Raw genomic sequence first — 15,694 nt, 5'->3', positions numbered from 1 at the left:
TACTCTATGAGAAATGAACATCTTGGAAGATAAGTGAAATCAAATAGATGGATATAAATGAAAGTCATAGATGATAAAATTAAGAAAATCTCCAAGAAAATAGAGGAAAGATACAAAGAGATAAATAAAAGAGGAAATGAGAATATTAGAAAATCATTCCAAGAGTTCTGACATCCAAATAATGAAAATTCCAGAAAGAAGGACAGAGGAAGATGGAAGGGAGTAAATAAAGGAAAAAAAACTTAAGAAAATTTTCCTGATGGGCATGAGTTTCCAGATTGAAAGCACATGGCAAAAGATTAAAATGGATGCACACTTAGGCAGAAATTTTGAAATTTTAGAACACCAGGGAAGATTAGAATATCCTATAAGTTTTAAGGGGAGAAATCAGTTTCACACAAGGGATTAAAACTTAATAGCATCAGACATCTCAATAGCAACACTGGAAACTAGGAGAAAAAGGAACAATGTTGCTGAAATTCAGAAGGAACGCCATTTCTACACTAGTCCAGACTCTTAATATTAATTATTAGGGAAGAATTAATTTATTTAAAGAAATCAAGGTTTCAAAAAGTTTACTACCAGGTTTTTTTTTCCCCCTGAGAAACTCCTGGAAAATGTGCTTTATCAAAACCAAGGATTAGGGACTTCCCTGGTGGTCCAATGGTTAAGACTCCGTGCTACCACTGTAGAGGGCACGGGTTCGATCCCTGGTAGTGAACTAACATCCCACATGCCATGCAGCATGGCCAAAAAAACAAAAAAAAGAAAAAGGAAAACCAAGGAGTAAACCAAGAAAACTGCATATTTACCATGAAACAGGGTTTCTATACCTAGAAAGAGGTGAATGGAATCCCCATGATGATGATAAAAGGAGATCCCAAGACAAGAGCTATAAATTGAGAGAAATTTACAAAATTGAGCAGATCAGGATGCTTTGGTAGGGATTTCGTCAAGAAGAGAAAACTGTTCCAATATTTTATGTGTTTGAAGAATTAACAGGAAAGTATTTATAATCGGAAAGGACACTGTGGCTAAATTAGTGATAAGTACATGTATAAATAAGCAAAGAAAATATGACTATCAACTCTAGGGAGGAAAAGGCTGTGAGGGTGAGTAAAATGATCAAAACATATGGGCTCAAATGCAGTAGAACTTAAAACACTGATAATTAATCTAATTAAAAATATGAGAACAATATAACAATATTGGGAATTTAGGGTAGGGTGTATGTAGTAGAGGTATGGTGGGCAGCAAGTTTTAGAAATAGAACCAGATCTTCATCTACCACAGTGTAAAGTAAACAGAAAATGCCCCCAAATGGAAAATCCGGAAGAAGCAATTGCATACCAGTAGAACCACCAAAGAGCGCAGAGACTACTCAGGTTTGTGGATTCTCTAAACAACCTGTCTGAGAATCAGTTTCTTCAAGTGTAAAATGGGGATAATCTCTACCATGTAGAGCTGTTGTGAAGATCCAAATACTATGTGCAAATCAGCATGCAAGTGATTGACTCGTGGAGCTGGGAAAGGATAAGCAAGAGTTATATTGGATACTGATCTTAGTAAGCAATGAGAAGAGATAATGGGCCCTACCATATCTTTTGTTCATTGATCCTACACAGCCTGAATATTCAGAAACAGCCATGATTTCAAGAAAACTTTTCAGGTAAAAAAAATCATGATTTGGAAAAAAATTCTACTGGATGAGGAGGATCATCCTTTTTGAACTCCTCTAGGTCAGAAGCTACAGGAACTTGGCTTTGCAGATTAATTCTGTAAGGTGTCAGAGAGTTGGACATATGACATATTGAACTCATCTGATCTAAAATTAGGAAAACACTTTTTCTTTGAAACACTGTCAGAAAAAGTAACTGAGCGCTTTTCTAAAAGGTGATTTGATATTTAAACAAAATCAGGAAAACAGTGTATTTGTCTGCTTTACTTACTGTGGCTTTTGAGACTCAGGTTCAGCAAAGGGTAAGATGGTCATGAAGCTTCCTCCAAGAAATGCAGGTCTCAAATAATCTGTATTATTAAATTCAGGTTCCATATTGCTGAAGCATCTCACCAGTAAGGAGCCAAAATAAAAGTAACCCTCAAGGAATGACTTATAATGATTTAAGTTTTCAATCATTTAATCATTGATTTTTAGGAGTTAAAAGTCTTATGATAAACCAAATCAAGTAATGTGAGTAATTAACTCTTGGGAAGTAGAAAAATGATGAGCACGCTACAGAAATTTAACCCAATCATATTTTGAAAGTTTAATACAGTTTTTATAAAACTGAACTTGCAGTATTGATTACATAAGCTTCTGCTTTTGTAACCTAAATGACCTTATACATTTAAATAATAATAAACTGCATGCTGGACAATGCAATTAGTTTGATGCTAATCTGAATATGTACAACAGAACTCAAGCACATACTCGGAATAGAGCTCACAGATGTGCTGTGCAGTCACACTGAACTCTCTTCATGGTATGAAATGGTAGAAACTTTCATTCAAATAGAATGTAAGCCACCTTCCCCAGAATCTCACTTTTCCTCCCAGAGAAATCATCCATTATGGTTCCATTCTATTTCCACAAAGTGGCTCTTGAGTACTGAGACAACTAAATATTTTTCAGAATATTTAATGCCATATATGGATGAATTTAAAACAGCATCAGAATTTCTTCAGAAATAATCAATAATAAAATATCCTTATTTTTAGTTTAATATATATTTACAAAAGCATATTCACATATTTATGAGGATATTTAAATTGAAAATAGGCATTATCAAAATAATTGTGTTTTTTTAATTTACATCATTTTGATAAACAGAATGAAATATTTTACCATGACAGGAGCTATACCCTGAAAATCCCATTAAAAGGGACTAGTTTCTAGTTAAGTTGAATTATTCAGTTCAATGAACACATTAGATTTTGCTTTTTTTTTTTTTTTCAGTCACCACACTGGTGGGCTGAAAATTATCTTGACTTAAGTTGACTTTTACTCCCTTTGATGTGAGCTCTTACAAATTCCTGAAATGGAAACACCAGAGGTTTATTTTTTATTGTCAATAAAATGCATAACTTTTCACTGCTAGGAAAACATGTCATGTACAGATTGAACAAATGTTACAGGAAATCACTTTGATGAGAAGTCCTACAGGCTAAAATATATGAAACTGAGATGACTTTGCTTGGAATGACCAGTGTCAAAAAAATCAGCAAAATGAGAAGAAAAAGCAATTCTTTATTTTTATCCAAATATATCAGACTTCATAATTTAGTTTCAACAAAAACGTAGAGTCACCATATATCATCCAAACCAGGACATTATAAGAGTGAAAGGGAGTATTAGTAATAATTACACAGGTACAACAGGTATAAACTGGAACTCTCCTGGGTAAACCGGGACCTATGATCAACTTAGCAATAGGGGTTAAACTGCAATTACATGCAGAAATCATACCTTTCCCATACATATGTGGGAAAGTTAAAGGAATAGCATTCACTAAGAAAAATTTGACAACAGTGGTTCTTTCTCATCATTCAGGTCTTTGTTCAAAGATCACCCCCTCCCTAAGCCAGTCACCTCTTCTAAAATAATCAATTCTTATTTCACCCAGTCATTTTCCATCACGTTACCCTGTTTTCCTTCCCTTAACTGATATTTTGACTCTGAAATTGTGTCATTTGTTTTTTGTCTCCCCTCCCCCCACTCCTACTGATATGCAGTGTTTGAATGGGCAGTGACCTCCTCTGACTTAGTCATATCCAAATCTACAGGAGCTAAAAATGCCTAGAACATTAAAGACATGCAAAAATTTTGTTGAATGAATGAATGAATATATTTGGAGAGTTTATTTTTTGTCTCATAATCCTCTTGGTGCCAAAAACAAATTAAAATGACTCTCTAAATTAAATTATGGCTCTGTTTAGTTTTAAGTGGTTGGACTAAATGATCTGTGCAGTCTCTTCCACTGATAATAAATATACTGTGACCCCTGAGTCCCCTTCTCTCTCTGCTACTATTTCATTTCCTATATCCAGTAAATAAGAAAGTTTGGGGGTAAGGGTTAGGGCAACCAGCTCTATTCACAGTGGTTGGATGCTCAAGGTTGATCATTTTGCCAGTAACAATTCCCTGGTATATGTTTGCACCTACAGAATTTGGTTGATACAGAGGTAGCCAGAAGGTATTATTGTAGTCAATGATAGAATTGTTGATGTAATAATTTTCCAATACGAAAATCATCACAGGATTGCTAAAAACAATGGGAAATGGTGGGAGCCCAAACCAGCTATTAAGGATTTACAATTTATAAGGAGAAGTAGATTAATTCTGGACAGACTTAGATTGCAATACCCCAAAAAGCTTTATAGGAAAATCCATGATATTCTGACAAGAAGCACTTGTAAATTTTCATTAAAATCTCTGCATTTCAAATCTTTATTTTTCATGTGTTCTTCTGAGGAATAGTTTTGATTCCTACTAATGAGTCATAAATATCAAACCTTTGGGTTCAAAAAATAGTACTGCTAAAACTATTTTGGTGGGCCAGAGATCCAAGACACCAATAAATTGAGTGTTTACCGAAACAAAACAAAAAACTCACATGGGTAAAATATCTTCAAGTTATCTGATTTTAAATTCTCTCAGGTATATACAAAACATTCCTTCTGAATTGAGTGACAGGCAAGGGATGAAATAGGTTCCCCAGGTGAGGAAAAGAGTCTGTCCTGCTATAACAAGTGCCACAAACAGGAGAATGGCATAAAAAGAGACTCAATGAGACATACAGATTTTACACATAAATACCTATCATCTGTTTCATTGTATTGTTTTATCTCCTCAAAGATAAATTACTGATTTTTAAAATGACAAAAGTTTGAGAAAAAGAGTGAAAATGTTACCAATTGACTCAGTTTGAAACAGGGACCATTAATTATGTAATTTCACACAGATTCCAATATATTCAATATAACTTCGCTACTGACTAGTACAGTGATTCAACATTTGTTCAGAGCTCATATTTGTATTAGATCATACGTAAAAGAGATTTCCAGACTTTAATCAGTCCAGGAAAGGACCAACTCTGTAAATGGCAATATTTATTTTTTCCCAGTACTAGCAACTTTTAAAAATCATAAGAAATTGTCAGCGTATTAGTATGCTTCAAAATTTACAAGTTAAACATATAATGGTTATATTTTTGCAGGGCCATAAGTAGCACAGACTTGTGTGACTCCCTCGTATAAAGAACAACTGAAAACCTTCCAGGACCTTAAACAGCAGAAAACATTAAATCAGATTTTAAAATGACAAATAATTTAAGGCTAAAATATTTGGTATTAATAATTAATGCCAGAAGCCTTCCTAGCCTAATAAAGTAAACATGCACAAGAACTACAACTTTGAACAAAACATCACAATTTTATCAGATATATGTATGTACGTGTGTGTGTATGTGTATGTATATATATGTACATATATGTGTGTGTATATATAAAACTATGTGTACACACACACACACATATATATATATATAGTTTTATCACCCTGAAAGCTATCAATTCATGTTTGGCTTAATACGTATGTTAGAAATGTTGTGCAGGGTACTACCCCTTTAAATATATATATATACATTTTCCATAATATACAATATAAATATACCATATATAAATCATGCCATAAAACTAAATGTAAAATTTGCACATTATTGCATGCTTGATGTGATAATACATGCCCGTTAATAAGAACTTCCTTCTGATGTCCTCCCTTTACAACTTTATCTTTTGCACATTAGCAATACTTGAAAAGGAAGGTTCTCAAATATGTATATATGACTGGGGGAGAAAATGTACCTTTCAGATTCCTTAAAGAGGATTACCTCATCAGCCAAATATTGGACTATTACCAAATCAAACAGTAAATAATGCCTGAAGGGGTGTTTGGTTATGTGAATCTATCAGAGTTCATTTTTCTTAGTTTTGCCGGAAGATTCCCTTCCATCCTGGCTGCTCCTCCGGCCATCTTTTGAAGCTTTGGTGGCAAATCAGCCACTGACTGGCTCATGGGATCAGACAACATTTTGGTGGTTTTAGATACCAGTTTTTCTTCTGAGTTGCCAGGTACTGAACTTATTCGTTGAAGTTTCATGGGCAAATCGCCCAAGCTGTAGGCTTTTTCAGAAGTTGTAGAACTCATTCTCAAGAGTTTCTTGGGAAAGTCTTCTCTTCCAGTAATTTTCTGCAGCTTAGATGGAAGTTTGGTACTAATGTCATCTAGTCCATCTAAGCATTCCACAGAATTATGTCTTTCTTTGCTGTTAGTTATGGCTGGTGCTATTAAAGGGGACGACATAAGAAGCATTTCCTCCTGTTCTTTCACACTGTAAGGTGGCGTGGGGACTTCAAATGTTGCATGGAACTGGGAGTAATCAACTTTAAAGAATCCTTCTTCTAAGGAAATTACAGGGAAAAAACGGTGGCCCCAAAGAACTTCATCTTCAGTGTATGATGTTCGAGCTTGACAAGTCATCCCTGAAAGCAAAAAGGAAGTCCTTGATAAATTACGCATAGTAGAAGCACATGTTAAGGCATTTTGAACTAAGGAATTCATTTTGCTTGTTAACTTAAGAAGGATACTTAACTGCGTATCACTTTCCTCTTCTGTAGAGTAAAATATAAAAAGCAACACCTGTCTTACAGTAGTGCTGTGAGCATGAAATAAAATTACACGTACAGAAATGGAAAACGAGCCAAAATAGTTGGCTTTTATAAATGAAAGCAAAGACAACCATCCCAAGTATTTGTTAAATGAATAAAAGTTGAAAATATTTCTATGTTGTATAATGTAAAGTCATTGTAGAGATTCCCTTCTTCTGGACCTTTAGGGCCAGAATGAACTTTTGTTCAAGTTTCAGAAATCCTGTGCTAAAATCAGTAATCTGGGCCACTGTGATGTTGCAAGTTCTATTCCTGCTATACAAATTTCTGAAACTGGATGCTGGATATAAGATGTGAAATGCTGCCATTTATATATTATGTTGCTTGGATATCATTTACCTTATGCTACTCTGATTAACTCAATTCTGTTCTCATTAATCATATGTTAAGACTAAGTTATGCTTAAATCAGTCAGCCTCTGAATATTCCTTTGTGAAGACTGGAAATATATGAATAAATTAAAGCCATATATTACATTTCAGTTTTATATTAGTCAAAAGGTACAATTTTCTATAAGTTGCAAAAGTCATTACTGTCCTCTACCTTTACTATCAGACATCTATTAAAGGTTATTAAAGTGTAAAATAATAGATGAATTTAAAAAATGCATCTTTCCAATAGTTAAGTATAATTTAAACAAGTAATGGCAGTCTTTCTTCTTTCATTTCTATTCTCCCTTTGTCACTTTATAAATAATTTCTACTGTGTTTAAGCCTGGTATAGTTCGGATAAAGAGATATTCTGTATTTTTTCCTCTGACTAGCAATCACACATGCAATACTTAGAATTAGAAATAAACTGCATAATTCAAAAACCATACTGAAGATAAATTAAATCCTTCACTGAATCATTCCAAAATCTTACCTTATAATTATTATCAGTTCTATATTACCAGGGAATCAGTTGTTATGATATATATATAGTCTTTTTCCAGAAAGCTCTTAAAGAAATTTATGTAGAAAATAAATGCCCATCTCAGGCACTATGTTAGGTGCTCTCTCTCCATATTATTTCTAATCATCAATATCATCTTGATAAGAAAATATTTTTATGTCTATTTTAAAGACAAAGAGTATAATGCTCAGAGAGTTTAAATCTCTTGCCCTTCCTGGCACACAGATCTAGGAAGTTGTAGAGAAAAGTTGGTATTATTCTAACTTCTGTTTTTGTTGTTGTTTTTACTTTGCCATGATGTCTCCATTATTTTAGTTGGGAACCTGATTCTAAGCAACTTATCAATCTCACTGTCATGGTGGAAATCTGACAGCGACCCAATACTAGTCTTCATAATCATTATCATATCAGGAGTAGCACCCAGAAATATTTATATGTGAAGATAACAAAATTAGACTAAAAAGTGATTTGTACATTTTATAGACATGCACACAGTATCATTCTGTATTTTCAAACAGATTTCTAGTTTCTGACAATATTTCATGAGAAAAAATTATAGAACATCACTTATTTAGAGAAGATAAAAAGTATATTTCCCAATATATTTACTTGGTTTTATTTTGAGATGTTTAAGTATTAAGCAAACTACCTGGAATAAAGAACAAATATTGATGTTTTTATCCATTAGTATATGAAACAATAAAATGAGTAAGTACCCTTTATTGTTTAATTGAATAAGTACCCTTTAATTTCTCTCCAAGAGCAATCACTCTCATGAATTCTTTATGTATACTTGCCAGTTCAGGGTATTAATTTATATAAATTTATAAATATATATATATAAATTTATAAATATAAATTTATAAATATATAAAAGGATCACTATAAATGCATGTATATATTAAGAGCTGAAGTAAATTAACATTATGAACTTTGTTCAATTATTTCTAACAACAGTAGATTACATATTGAAACAAAATTTGATTCCTATCACATTCTTAGCCCATATTTAGCGACTTTTTTCTTTACATTAAGAAAGGACTATGAAATTAAAAATAAAAATTCTGTCCCCATTATTTATCATTATAATGTACTGTGTTGCTGATCCCCAATGCCTACCCTGAGCTGTTTCATATGTAGTTATCAGAAGTCATAGAGAAGAACTAGAGAACCTTAAATGAAGGGAAAAAAATGGGGGAAATAAAATCTTGTAAAATTTTTACTTTGAGGAAACAGGATATTGATAATTAAGGTACTATGACATCTACAATGGAAACAGGTATTTCAAATGTTTGTTCATGTAAAAATACCTGTAAGCATTATTACTAAAATGCCAGTGGATAATTCTGACTGAAAAGGAAGGTAGGGATTTTATTCTACTATATGAAATTAACTTTACTTCCTTTCATAGCAAACTAATACTGGTGAGGCAACATTTTTATATAATTGAAAAATATATAAATTAGGTTTCCTATTACACTACTAAACAGCTTGTAAAAATCACTTAAAGCTCTCTGAGCCTCAGTTTACTCTTCTACATAGTAAGGATAACAATATCCTCTTACAAAGCTGTTGAGAGTTTGAGATAAGTGAAGTGTACAAAACAGTGTTTGGTATCAGGCAATGCTTCATCATAACTGCTTTTCTTTTTATCATTCTGTGGGTGATCATTTGCATTTCCTGTTTTCCCTGGAAATTAGTGATAATGCATTCATATAAGTGGAGAATTTTGACATATTAGTAATTTGTCCCATATTAGTAATATAGGATATTAAACTTAAAAATTGCTAGGTATCACATAGCAATTTTCTTTTGAAATGGTCAACTAAACATTCAAAATATTTCAAAACTACAGAAGAAGATACATTACTCATCTTCTCACTTTTTAGGGTTTCTCAACATTTTCCACCTAATTATCTAGAATAGCTGGTAAGACTAAGTATGGAAACTTGGGGTGTATTAAAAAGGCCTCGGCAAGGTGAGTGACTACAGTCCGCTATAATACTTTGGTAATGAAGAACATTTGCCAGCACTTTAACCTTTGTTTGTTCTTCTACTGTTCCTTTTACACTTTCATTAAAAGTAGGTACACAACTATCAGACATTTCCAATTCAACAACATCATCGTTTTAAAATCTGATTTCACCTCAGAATGTTAATGTGCAATCAACATATGGATAATGATATGGAAACATTATTAATTGTATAACAGGAAGATCTCTATGATGGTCAATCTGCAGTTTAGACAATGTGCTAAAATAAGATGTAATTGAGAAACTACTTCTTTTTACAAGTTATCCCAAAAAAGTAACACCCAAAATGGTGTTGAAAATATAGAATACAGACTTCAATTGAGAAGATTTAAAGTAAATATAATTGTTTTCTAAGAACATGAATATATTACAGTATTCTTCCTTCTAGAATGCTTTATCTTATGATACTACTTACTCTAAGCCAAATTATTTAAAATAATCCATGTTTAGATTCATAATTACAAATGCCATTTGAATCAAAATAAATGCAGGTAAAAAGATACTATATGATTGCACCTCCTAACTGGCAATGTGACTGTTTGCATGTTTTAACCAGATTCCAGGCTTGAACAAATGTGATGAAAATCAACACGAGCTCATCTCTGTGGGAACTGGCAAAGCAACAGATGCTGCTTTAACTGGAAATAGCTGGGACTTTTGAATCCTTAGATGAAAAACATTTTGTGAAAAAATGACTTATCCTGTGCCTTGATTCATGGACAAAGAAACTATATGTTGTTGTTTAATTTATTCCAAAGTAGTGTTTCAATTTAAAATGATAGAGGCAGTGTAGTCTAATCTCTTTATTTTTGACTTTTCTCTTTCCTGATTCTGCCTTTACATCGTTCAGTTCATCTCCCTAACTTAATTGAACATTAATTCAAATAAGAAGTATGAAAGCTTTTTGAGTGAAAATGGCAAACTGAATTGTTATTTTGACAAGTCCTTAATTAAACTTTCAGAATACCTCTAACTCAGTTGTTTTCTATTGTTTCTTCTGAACAGAGATGGTGCATATGTCACCTACGTGAGATGAGCACAAGATGGTTAAATGCAGTATAACTACAGGCCAAGGGGAATGTCTGGATGCTGCGACACAGAAAATACCAAGCAATCGATAACTTCTGCACAGCAGAGGCTTTATCTAAAGCTTACTCAGTACGGAAGTTGCTGAGGGCGTGGGGGGGGGGGGTGGGAAGTTCTCCAATAACATGGTGGCTGTAGCTGCACTTTATCACGTGTGCACTAAACAAAAAGGAAAATAAAAGCAAATCTCCTTCAAACGAGCCGTGTCGTAATAATAATAATAGGTAACATCACTATAGGGCTTACTATGTGCCAACTATCTTTCTAAGCGCTTTTTGGAATCTTCACAACTGTCTGAGGAAGCCATGTGAACCCCAGCTCCACCACTAATTAATACATGATCTTTAAAAAAACTACCAAATCTCTTAATCCTCAATTTCATCATCTGTAAAATTAAGGACCCCCTTACTGATTTCACCTGAATATTCTGAGAATTAAGTGAAATTATTTAATAGATATATATACAATTAAGTTATATATGTAACTTACATATGTAATTTATATATATATACATATATATACACATTGCTTGTATAATAAAAATTAGTCATTTTCATCCATAAGTCCCTAAATACAGGCTACATAACTCTACAAATTTCATTTATACACATACGTACACACAACTGAAATATTTAGCCAAGTAATAATATCTTAAATCTGTCCCCTTTGTCTATTTTTTTCTTTAAATTGGCAGTGGTCTTTATAACTGAATTGACTAATAGCTTAACATGCATAGCATGTGCTATATCACAAAGTAATTTCCTAGTCCACCCTATGCACTGCTCTGAGGATTATTGAATAAGATCTGTAGCTGTGACTTCCCTAAAGCACTTCCAAAATTTCACATGTAATAACTGTAAGGCTCACTTGGCATTCTCTGCATGCTCTCTATTGTGTTGCACTGAGCTGAACCCAAATTTAAACTATAAACTTTTTGAGGAAGCACATGATGTTTGGGACTTTTTTATCTTGTTTACAAAATACAAAGACCCCATGTACACTGCTGTTCAATAATACTAAGGTCATGGCACCAGGCTCTTCTGGGATATTGGTTGAAAAGCTAACTAAGAATACATAAATGGCTACCAGAAACTGCAGTTTTCAAAGAAATGGAATCTCTTCACTTTTAAAGTTCAACATATTTTGCTCAGACAGACTTTTAGTGAGGAGTAGAAGTTTCTGGCATACATTCAACCCAATATTATCCTCTATTATTTACAAGCATTTGGTCTTACAATGTGTTCTCAGACATCAGTTTGCTATTATTCCCTAAGCTAGGTCAAAGAAATCTAAAAAACTAAAAATAAAAACAAGACCAATTATATTTGTTAGAAAATAGTTTAAAGAAAGAAAAAAAGAAAATAAAAAAAGAAAATAAAGTGTCAATAAGAAATTTAGCAATAAATGTTTCAAATGTACTACTTTAGGTTTCTAAGTTCCCAGAAGAACAAAAGAAAAGAAAATAGACTTTTAACCATGACCAACAGAACAAAATGTTAGATTCCCAGAAAGGACTATAAGTGCAGGTGCTAAGGGTCAATGGCAGATGGACAATATGACAGGGAATTCATTATCATACTGCTGAAAATATATTTAAGAGAATCAAGGTAATATTAAGCAAAAGAACATGGGTTTTGAATATAAATGAGATTGTTGCTGCTTTAACCATACATTATTAGTAAGACCTTAGGCATATTATTTCAATGATCTGAACTTTGTTTACTAAAAAATATCAATAGTAATAAGGGATAATAACATATTTATAAGGCTATCATGATTATAAATAATACCTACTTAATGGGTCTACCATATATCTAAAATAATAAAGGTTCAATAAGTGGTAGCTATTATCAATTATTATTATTATTGGGGTTCCAGCTAGTTAAAAGGTCATTTTAGATATATTTCAATTCTTTAGTGATCACTTTCTTTCTTAGAATCAACTCAAGGCAAATGAAATAATTCTCATCTTGTTAGTTTCTATTAACTTGATATAGACCATGTTGTCTATATTTATCTGGAGTATGAGGAAAGGCCTATATTACACACATAATGAACTGAGTCAATTCTAGCACTGTCAACCTGGCCTGCCCTGCACAAGTGTGACTAACTTTACAGTAGCAACTATTTCCCTCAAAATACAATTAACTTCTCTACTTTGCTGACAAGGCACTATCTTCAGCTCTCCACTCTCACTTCATACAGAAGCATTGCAGAATTTACCCAGCACACTTTCAAATGATTAAAACTCCCTTACCCTAACTGTAGAAGTGTTCCATTCTTGCTTATCTTTTCCTCTCTTCCTTCATGGTACCTATTAAAACATACTTTCTTGCACTGACAATGACAGAAACAAAACAAAGCTACCGAAATCCATTCATGCTATTGTTTTCTCCTGTTAAGATACGATTTTTAGCTTCCAAAGCATCTTAATGGTATAGGTATAATGTAACCTAATTACTGTTGGGAAATATCCTATATTATGAGACTGACATCATAAAAGATATTTTTCAAAGGGAAAATGTAATAAATTTCTAGCTTAAAAGAAAACAGAACATCTTTCAGATAACGCTGGAATTTAATCATTTTGGTGAACATTATCCCTAGTCATTGGGAAGAAAAACTTTTGATATATTATCTGAAGCAATACCACCTGTCAACTTTAAAAAAATATTGCACACAAATTACAGCAATTAAATGCTTAGATTAATCCATTTTAAAAGATATTCTTGGGCTTCCCTGGTGGCGCAGTGGTTGAGAGTCCACCTGCTGACGTGGGGGACACTGGTTCGTGCCCCGGTCTGGGAGGATCCCACATGCCGCAGAGCGGCTGGGCCCGTGAACCATGGCCACTGAGCCTGCGCGTCCGGAGCCTGTGCTCCGCAACGGGAGAGGTCACAACAGTGAGAGGCCCGCGTACCGCAAAAAAAAAAAAAAAAAAAAAAAAGATATTCTTAAAACTTTGCTTTAAAATGTCACTCAGAACCACTTTCTATAATGTATGGGACTCAATTGTTTGTGTTCCCTTAAAATTCATAGGTTGAATTTTCACCCTAAACCCTAACGTGATGATATTAGGCAGTGGGGCTTAGTAACTTTTGAATATGTGATATTTAAACTAAATAAATAAAATTTAGTCAAGAAATAAAAAACAAACCCCACAGTTACTAGCATGTCTTCCTAGTTCCTTCAAAATCTAGCTCTAAGTTACCACTATAGTTTTAGCTCTTTAAAAACCTTAACAACAATAACTACAACACAGCAAAATACATATGCCAGATCCTAAGTGTTTTCTATATGTATTATCGTAAAATTCTCCCCACCACTCTATGAAGTGTGTACTATTCTTTTTTCATATGACAGACAACGATACTGTGGTATCAGGAGGGGGAAGCAGCTTCTCCAATGTCACATAACGAAGGATGGTAAATCCAGAGCCAGTTTTTTTAACCTCTATTCTATTCTGCTCCAATTTTCTTAAATGGATGACGTTCCTATTAGTAAGTACTGTTTTCCATATATATTACTTGGTTTATGCTATTTCAACTGCTTAAAATGTCCTCTTCCATCTCTCTACCTGTTGACATAATTCCTCATATTCAAATCTCAGATCAAAGTGTCATTAATTCTATGAAGTCTTTCCCGATTTTTCTATTTTAATTTATTGTCTTTTAAATGTGTCTTATTGTCATGCACGTATGCACAGGCACACACATCAATCCCTGACCACTAGGTGTTGTAAATGACATACATAATTGACTTCAATCAGTGATAATACTTAACATTTATTAACATGTTAAACATCTCTTTTCTGCCAGGCACTCTTCTAGGTGCTGAATTACCAGGTGCTATGGCAATGGACTGAAGGATCAACCTCTCGACCTCCATGTTTAAACCTAGTCCTGAAAAATGAGTAGTAGTTTACCACATAGTCCACATCTACCATGTGAGAAAAACACATTCTGGGGTGGGGAGACTTGTGCACACATCCGGTTGTGTAAGGGCACAACCAGTTGTACTTGAATTTAGGATACAGTTCCTGTTTGTTCATTCATTACGGTTACAGACAAATATCACATTAGAATAAGCTTCTTAGGAGAACTCTTATCCACCTTGGCATCGCTAGTATCCAACATGGTGCCAGGTATTAGATGCTCAATGCTTTCTTGGGGAGAGACAGTAGAAGGAATGGAGGAGGAGGGAAAAATGGGAAGGTTAAAATGGCAGTGCAGGAAAAGTCAACTTTTTGAATGAATCAGAGCTCCCATACCCATTAGTAATTTATTCACCACCAGTAGAGACTGTCACCAACAAAAAAAGAAGGGATATAATTATTAATGAAATAGATATACGTCAATCTTGATTTTTTCTTTGCTTTTAAGGTGATGATCTATTAATTAATTCAACACATGAACTCAAAAATTGACTTTGAAACATCTATACTAAGAGCTTCTTATTTTAATTAGTAAAGTAGGGAGGGAAGAATATTAAAATATATATAATCACTGTATAGAATATGAATGATTCTTGCACAAAGAAGCAAGACACGCTTGCTAATAATAAATCACACTCAGTGATAACCAGTCTGTTATCCACTGAAACCACTGTTTTCTCCTTACATTTTTTTGAAATTATACACTGACAGATGTACAACCAGATATATTTACTAGAAGTTAGATTTATCTGCATTTAACCGTTAAACCATACGATAATTAAATTACTTGAATATTTTGATACACTTGAATACCTGACCTCTAGTTAAATCTAAAGTTTTGAGGAAACTATCCCTTATGCAACTGTAACTGATCACCTTAGAAAATGGAGCAAATCCATTTTTACCTGAGAATTGAAAACTTATTTTCCCCTTAATTCATGAGACTGACTTTTTATATAGGTTGCTATATCATTTTCAATCACAAACTATATCTATTTCTTTAACATCTTCTTTGGCAGAA

At 33.3% G+C, this 15,694-nt stretch overlaps 1 protein-coding gene and 1 long non-coding RNA gene across 2 annotated transcripts in view; both read right to left on the bottom strand.

Annotated features, from left to right (window-relative positions):
• Nucleotides 1-15,694, bottom strand: part of LOC309963145 — a 328,740-nt gene that overhangs the window by 58,591 nt on the left and 254,455 nt on the right. The gene's annotated exons all lie outside the window — the stretch shown is intronic.
• Nucleotides 5,954-15,694, bottom strand: part of KCNJ3 (potassium inwardly rectifying channel subfamily J member 3) — a gene marked incomplete at both ends in the record, with an annotated part of 157,234 nt that continues 147,493 nt past the window's right edge. Inside the window, one exon of the mRNA XM_082841324.1 lies at nt 5,954-6,540. Within this exon, the coding sequence (XP_082697450.1) occupies nt 5,954-6,540 (587 nt within the window). The remainder of the gene's footprint in view (nt 6,541-15,694) is intronic.

The sequence above is a fragment of the Leucopleurus acutus genome, assembly GCF_964270905.1.
Source record: "Leucopleurus acutus genome assembly, chromosome: 6".
NCBI classification, from domain to species: domain Eukaryota; kingdom Metazoa; phylum Chordata; class Mammalia; order Artiodactyla; family Delphinidae; genus Leucopleurus; species Leucopleurus acutus.
This window is presented reverse-complemented; position numbering and strand designations above follow the sequence as displayed.